The sequence below is a fragment of the Halyomorpha halys genome, unplaced genomic scaffold (genome assembly GCF_000696795.3).
Source record: "Halyomorpha halys isolate HHAL.00 unplaced genomic scaffold, Hhal_1.1 Scaffold1020.1, whole genome shotgun sequence".
NCBI classification, from domain to species: Eukaryota; Metazoa; Arthropoda; class Insecta; order Hemiptera; family Pentatomidae; genus Halyomorpha; species Halyomorpha halys.
The window spans coordinates 195,176-203,488 of NW_027106408.1; the positions used below are offsets into that span (position 1 = coordinate 195,176).

The 8,313-nt window shown below is 27.4% G+C and overlaps 1 protein-coding gene across 1 annotated transcript in view; it reads right to left on the minus strand.

Annotated features, from left to right (window-relative positions):
* Window positions 1–1,575: 1,575 nt before the first annotated feature.
* Window positions 1,576–8,313, minus strand: part of LOC136795143 (odorant receptor 13a-like) — a 15,562-nt gene continuing 8,824 nt past the window's right edge. Inside the window, exons 6-10 of the mRNA XM_067044777.1 lie at window positions 5,621–5,737; window positions 4,860–4,959; window positions 4,675–4,779; window positions 3,928–4,083; window positions 1,576–2,177 (exon numbers count right to left, since the gene is read on the minus strand). Of these exons, the coding sequence (XP_066900878.1) occupies window positions 2,115–2,177; window positions 3,928–4,083; window positions 4,675–4,779; window positions 4,860–4,959; window positions 5,621–5,737 (541 nt within the window). The 3' untranslated portion in view covers window positions 1,576–2,114. The remainder of the gene's footprint in view (window positions 2,178–3,927; window positions 4,084–4,674; window positions 4,780–4,859; window positions 4,960–5,620; window positions 5,738–8,313) is intronic.

Consider the following 8,313-nt stretch of genomic DNA (forward strand, 5'->3'; position numbering starts at 1 on the left):
TTTTAATAAATTCGAAATTATGATCCTTTAGAATTTTAATTTTGGATTTGTAACTGAATTTTAAACAAAATAATTTAAGCAAGGGAGATAATTTTGTATAAACCTAACTAAATAATATTGAAACTTTGCCAGTCATTTGTAACTATAAGAAAACTACAAACATAATTCATAAATTTTAAACTATAATTCCCAGCGCAAAAAAATGAAAGATCATTCTTAATTTTCGATTTAAGGTTACTTAATCTTAAAATTTACTAAATTGAATGTCAAACTATTAATTATATAGTAATTGAACTTTATAAAGTGATTACGTTTTTAAAGGATCTATGTTTTATTATTGTTTATTACCTTTTCTATTTGTCCATTATTGCATTCCAAAAATCTATTTCACATAATTTTTTTTAATCCTATTTTTTACTGTTTTCACAAGTCATATATATATATATTTTTTTTATCTTTTAGCATGTAAACATTTAATAAAGTGAGAAGATTATCGAGGGTGAAAATTCACACATGTAAAATCTTTTTTTTTTTTTTTATTTAATTTAAGTTTTACTTATTTGGGTTCTCCAATGACCGCACCCCGACCATCTTTTCCTCATATGATATCCACGTTCAACAACATACATCATTAAACAAAAATTATAAAACTCATTTTTTACTATAATTATTAACCATATTTGTTTATTTTTAATTAATCTTTCTATTCCTTATTTTACTGAAAATAATTATTTTTCTATACAATAATTGTTCAGGCCACTTTTGATCATTATTTTTATTTGATAAATGTATACAAATTAAATTCCAAACTAAATCTCCTTTGTTTACCTTTCTTTATTTTACCATTGATTTTACTTCCTACTACCTTAAATCGTGCACTATTGAATTTTTGTAAATGTATTACAATAGTATACAAATCTTTAAGTAAGTTTCTGTTGGCAGAGGTAATTCCTACCTACTTCATTGGCAAAACCTCTTTGAATTATAGATAAGAGGTCTGTTTAACTTACCTAGTGTTTGCAAGGTATTATTAACTTTTTATTCACCTATCTTCAGTCTGTTCTACCTATCTTCTATAGATTTTCACCAAAGCAAGTGTCATCATATCTTTCTGTTTCTACAACCCATATTTTGATATCAATATTAATTAACTAGAACCAGAATTAATTAAAACCAATAAATTTGTAATCACCATTTAAATCTACCATTGTTATTTATTAATGATTTTATCCAGAGATTTTAAGATTAGTTTATATATCCAATTAGTATCCTTTTAATTTTCATTTATTTTCTTATTACATTTTCTTTTTATTGTTTTAATATATTTTTATCAATCAAAGAAGTTTTTTTTTCTCTTTTACCTAATCATCTTATCATATATATTTTTCCTTTAGTTTTCTATCTTTTAAATTTTCTTCTATCCTCTATATTATTTATTTTTATATTAAATATTGTTCTACTTTATTCTTTATTTTATCAACCATATTATAGTGCATGTTTACAGATTCCTTTTATTTTTCTCTCTCTATTTCACCTTTTTTTCTCTTCTTTGTCTCATCAATTTGCAGAAACATTAATTTTTTTTTTTAATCATATACCAACCTTATTTTAAGGATTAAATTTTATCATATTTAAAGCAGCTAATTAGCTATCCGTAGAGCCTAGCTTATTCTGGTAATTGTGTAAGGGTGTCAATAGGACAACCCGGGCCCTGTTTCATAATAAAGTACAAACTAATACTATATGTCTTGTAGATTTAACATAATACAATTACACTGACTTGTACAATAGTGACTTGTACTTTAGTAATCTTGTAACTCCTGTAATATCACTAATAGTCCTCCCTATTGTAAAAAAAAGTATTAGTGCAATTACCACGTTGTTTCTATACTTGTATTTTTAATCAATACTATTTGCGTTCATTATGAAGCAGGGCCTAGGCTGTGGCTCCAACATAATAATAATTGTAATATATTATTATAAGAAATAATTATGCTATTCAGCTAGTTAATGCAAATTCTATAACATAATTGAGAACTACAAGCTTCTTAAATATTTCATTAATTGGGTACAGAAAAGGGAAATATTTCAAAAGACTAATTTATGAAAAAACTCTATGATGAGCTGGGGACCGCCGCTGACATTAAATTGAAGTAGGAATAGGCGGTACTGCAAACCTGCAACAGAAATAGTAAACTTTCATTTCACGTTTCAGTTTGAAATTTAGTATAATGAAAAATTTGTAAATACTTAAACAGAATCAGATTTTATAATTATATGATTGATTTGTCCTTTATCCTTAATTTATTATACTAAGTGTTTCCTTTATTACTTGTATTTTTAAGAGCTTGATTAGGTTATAGAATATCATTATTTCGAATCGAAAAATGATTAAAAAAGTTTTTATATTGCATTGTTGAATTTTTTAGTTATAGGTGTTTTTTATTATAAAATAAAATCGATTTATGTTGGGGAAATATGCAACTTCAGGTTCTTTTTCTAATTTAATTAATTATATTAACTTCTTTTATTCACTGTATCGAATAAATAATGTTAAAATGTGTTTGATTTTTGTTATATATAAAATTTGTATAACTTAATGTTTAACCCTGAAGAAAACACTGTAGTGCCTTATCGAAAATAAGTGTTTAATTTGTAAACTATATAAATTAAAACTAAAAGAAAAGTTTAACTGATTTAAAAGATAGTTTGCAACTTCTTTTAGATTCTTTATTCCCTTTCAATTAAGTCAAATAATGAATGTTCTCACTAATAAGCTTTACGATATTTATGTAACTAATCTATTTTTGGTTCGATTAAGTTTAGATAAGGGATAGATTGTCTTAATTTTGTTCTTTATCTTATGTCAGGCCGTCGGTGCAACGCCTAAAGTGGCATGCCTCAGAATTTAAGAATTGTGTTTGAGTCATGCAGGTAATTATAATTTTGATATAGATCGCCATCATACGTGTTCTTAATTATTGTTGTAACATGTTCAACCAGGTCTCCTTGGTCATACCATCTGAATAGAAAACTACGTCTAAATTTCCCAAACGAAAGATAGTAAAATTTGCACTTTGGAATTGCACCGACGATATGAAAATACAAGTATTTTAGTACAACTATTTTGAAGTTTCACTATCAAATTATTAGATATATTAGTAAGTTTATAATTCATAATCGATTTGCATTACAGAATTATGTTAGTATTATTTTGGATTTATTTATTATTATTAGTGATATTTCTTTATTATTGTTAGGGATATTTCTTTATTATTGTCAATGACGTTTCTTCATTATCGTTAATGACATTTCTTTATTATTATCAGCGATATTTCTTTATAATTATTTTATATTTCACCTTTATCTTTATTATATTTCAGTATTTTATTATAAGTGATATTTCTTTATTATTGTTAGTGATTGTTTTTTATGATTATTATTATTTATCTTTCTATTTTATATTTTTTTTTCTCTCTTCATTGTTTTGACCTATATGTATGTTTGAATGAAAACTTAGATGTCCAATGCCCGCCCAATGGCTATGATTGTGGCAGTTTGTTTTTTATATTTAAAAAAAAAATAATAATTGGTTTTTGCTACAGAGATGTATGAATGCACCACTAGTGAAGGACATTAATGTGCTAGTAGGAAAAATTATAAACTATATGTGTATAGATGACAAAATTTCATAATGGAAATTGATAAAATCGACAAATATGAGGATATAATAGTACATGAGTATGTAAATCCCTAACGTTGTACAAGTACAAAATATAGAGTAATCAAAGATTTTAATTGGAAGTTTTCTTCAACTCAGCATTTTAAATAACTAATATAATCAACGTCCTAGAAAATAAAATCCACATTATATTTTTCAATAAATAAAGCAATCAATAAAATAATTTAAGGAAAATAATTACTGACGTTTCCAAACGTGTTGAGATTGTATTCCATAAAGTCTCCACCCTTAAGCTTGATCGGGTTGTTTGTGTAGGCTTGCATTATGAGAATGTAAGGCTTCACAGTTTTGCTACAATCTTCCCAATCTATTTCGTAAAGGACTTCTCTTATTTCAGCACTCTAAAAGATAAAGTTAATTGTACTTAATGAATTCCAACTTTACTCAAAGTCTTTTTTTATCTTTCTAATATAGCGAGCTAGAAAAATTTACTCAAGATTGGTTATAACATTCTATTTAATGAGCAATGAGATCGAGTTATTATTTTGACCGATAGAGTCGTCCTAAACTGTAACAACAAAATATTCTCCAGTATTATTGTATTTTGGATAATTTTGAATTTAAATACTACATCTATGTATAATACTGTATCTATATTATTTCTTATTTTATAGTTATTTGTATTTCCTTCTAATCATTATGGTTTTTATTTTGTTTTTTGTTCTTATAATGACGGCCTGAAATTCTGGCCGAAAAATTAGCATGAATAAAACAAATTTTTACTTTTCTATTTACTTTACTGACAGCACTCCCAAGGTTGAAGGCAAAGCGGGTCAGATGTACTAAAATTTATTCCTACTTCTTTCCAATTTTAAGTTATATTCTTGTTAATGTGAAGACCAAATTTATATATTATAGTACATTAATAAAATTATATATTATAGTACATTAATAAAATTATATATTATAGTACATTAATAAACACCACTCACCATCTCTGATATCTGTTGTCCATACCAGGCATATATAAAGGTGTGCATCAACTCGCCGGAAAGGTAAAATGCAAAAGAAATTTTTGTTCCGAAGCCAACCACGTCCTAGAGAAAAAATGGTTAAATATTTCATGGATATTGAATATATTAAAGAATAATAAATATATATAAAATTATAAAGTTACAAAAAAAAAGTAGATTCCACAAAGGCAGAGCATAGAAGCACCAGCCATCATCACTATCATGATACACCATGAGAAGAGAGACTGGATTTCTTTAAAATATCTATAAATATATTATATATTACTTCTATAATAATATTCTTAATTATTCAGTATCAATAAAAAATATTGAGAAACAATAAGTGACATGCAGATAAAGATTCTTTAGAGATTAAAAATAAGGTAATTTAAAATTTATTATCAACTTAGTTTAATAAAAAATAAATTTACTCCAAAATAAGCATGAAAAAAATCTTAGTATATATAATTTCAACTGTAATGTGTTTTATTTAAAAAGGAATTGACCATTAGTATTGATATTGTAGATGTAAAACTGTCAAGAAAAAATGATCTAGTATAAAATAAACAGTTGTGAAAAGAAAAAAAATACTTCCTGGTATTGCATAGATAATTTTAATAACGTGACTATGTTAAAGGCGAATGTATATAAATAAATTTAAAATACTTGGGATTATGTCTATATAATAAAACTATTACATAAAAAAATGTTGACAAAAAAAAGTATTATATTATCTTATACTAAAAAAGGTAGACTTAAGATTTCCTCAATTATTTCTATTGATATTTAATAATTAAAAATGAATCCCAATATAAAAATAAACATTCACAACAATTTTTGTCATCAAACTATACATGACTACTTGGTTTTCTTATGTACGATTGGTGAATTGATGATTTTTGTTTCATTATAAGAACAAAATCACCTTATTACTCTATAGTGGTGCATGACTGATTCATCAAGGCACATCTTCAAGCAGATCGCGAAGGTCTCATCTCGCAACGTTAGAGGTTCCTTGCCAAAGATATGTGTGTGCAAGTACCTGTGAGAAATCATTTGTAAGAAGCAAATATTAAAATGTCACACAGATTATTGATATTATCTGAAAAATCTATTCACACTTAATAAAAACAAAGCAAAAACATGTTGTAAAGAATTGAAGAGGATTTTTTAGACAATGAAACAATATCTCCATAAAAATTTAGCTGTTCTAAAAAGTTTCGAAACTTATTAATGTATTGGAGACCCAAGATAGCACCAACATCGCGAGTAGCAGCAAAATGAAACATCAAAACGAAAGCTTTTTTGATTCATTACATAATATCATTATAATTTTATTTTTAAGTATCGTTTTAGGAAGATGAATTATTTAGTACTTATTTATGTTTATTTTTATTAATTTTTAATTTAATTTCTCTAATATTTTAAATTAGTTAAAGTGTGAAGAAAGACGCTAGATTTACACTTAAAAATAGGTAGTGTATGATCGCAATGTTAACATTACAATACATATTTACTGCCCAGGGAGTATCATCGTCGTCAAGTAGACGCAGGAAGGACAACATCGTATGTAAGTTAAGGAACCGGTATTATAAATTTAAACAATTGCCCCTTGCCCAACTATAGGTTCAGTCACTTTAGACGTATGGTTCCATATGTTCACATTCCCTTACAATTTTATAGAAAAGGAACCCAATAAAAACGACTAGGTTCTAAGAAGGCCCCTGAGACCCTTCTAACAGCCCTTTCTAACCCTTAGTATCCTGTGTCAATAGCAAGGGCTGACACTTAAGCAGGTACAAGGTGTCATCTCACAATGGACTTGCATCAGTCTAACTATTTTATGTTTAACATATGTAAGTCTGTTCCCACAAGTCCTTAGGTCATGGTCTCTTACACCCAATTTCTTGGAAGCCTGGCCACCCTGCTTCCAGTCACGTCTTTTTCCCCCTCCCAGATATTTACTTCTAAATTTCATAGGCTCTCTAGGCCCCGCCTAATTTCTTAAATTATCTGATCGGTCCAAACCCCTTCTCCTATTTTCACTATTCTTCCTACCCCCTCTTCTCAAGTGTACATATATATTTCCTAGCTAGGAATATAAATTGATAGCTAAGTAAGAAGAGAGACATTCTGTACAGTGAAAGTAACATGTAGTTCTTGTAAATATGTTAGAATAAACTCATTTTAGTCTTCACTGATTTTTATGTTATTTAATTTGCAACATAGTTCACAGTTCCCATTCCCATAGAGACATAAGTAGAATATGGTTATTTATGTTAATTTTAAATATAGTTTTCATTTGATATTTATTTGTTTTCTTTGATAATATCCACTTTATTTATAACATAAAATTCCACTGTATGAAGCGCCTTAAGCATCCTGTTTTAAACAAATCAAAGGTAAATTCGGCGACTCTACTTTAACGACCGGGTAGAGGCTGCGAGCAAATATGTTTTCACCCCTTTTCCCAACACACGTGTATTGTGAATTGTGTTGAACATGTTGAATCAAGGATTAAGGAAAAACCAAATTGATAACCCACAAGTCTCTCTGGACGTTAAAAGTAGCAAGACAGGGCACAAAAAAAAACAACTGATATCTAGAGAATGGATTTTCGTACTATTGCATATTTTGTTCCATCAAACCTCGATAGAAATTCGAACCACGGAAATGACATTCAAATAACGCTAATTTTATTTTTTTACAAAATTGCAAAATTTATTTTTTACTCTATCATGTTGCACTATTTAGTTTTTCTGATCAAAATTGCGCGTTTTACTCATTTTGATTTTTGTTGCATAAAATTTAATGCTTGAACTAAATATCTCAAATTAGACACAAATAGGTAATGTGCTAGTATTTATTAATTTTATTATTTTTTATTCTGATTGAATTAGTAGTTTAAATTGACATCAAAGGAATGTGAATATATAGATAAACATATGAAGAGTTGAATTCAAACTAAAAACAGAACAAGTGACGAATTTTCCAGTAAAAGTATTAACCAATGGCTTCAACTAATCATGAAAATATCTCTCTAGAATAACCTTGTTACAGAAAACGTTCAGTCTTCAATTATTAATAATTAACGCCATCCCTGTAAAATTAGATCATGAAATTAATAATTCTACAGTAGTTCAACGTTAAATGATTTACTAAAGTTCACTTATATTTTCCTGGCTTATTTTTGAATTCAATTATGGGTCCGAAAATTTCAGATATATTATATTATTAGATTTTGCATTAGTTGTTTAAAAGAGGTTTTAGCCTAGAGTTTGATTAAAAAGAATCAGACTTTTTTTAATTTTGGAGATAAGTTTTGTGGAAAATTATTATATATTTTTAATTGGAGAAGTTTGTCGGGGAGTGCGGTCAGCAAAGAACATAAATAAACAAAACCATATTTATTTATTTTATGCCGACGTTTCGATTTGAGTTTCAGGTCTTCCTTCAGGGGTTATAGCGTAGAAGGTAGGCCTGCAACTGTTGCAGTTGATGAAACGTCGGCATAAAATAAATAAATATGGTTTTGTTTATTTATGTTGTTCTTTGCTGACCGCACCCCCCGACAAACTTCTCCAATCAATAATCTACGGTCAACTATCTACACCTCAT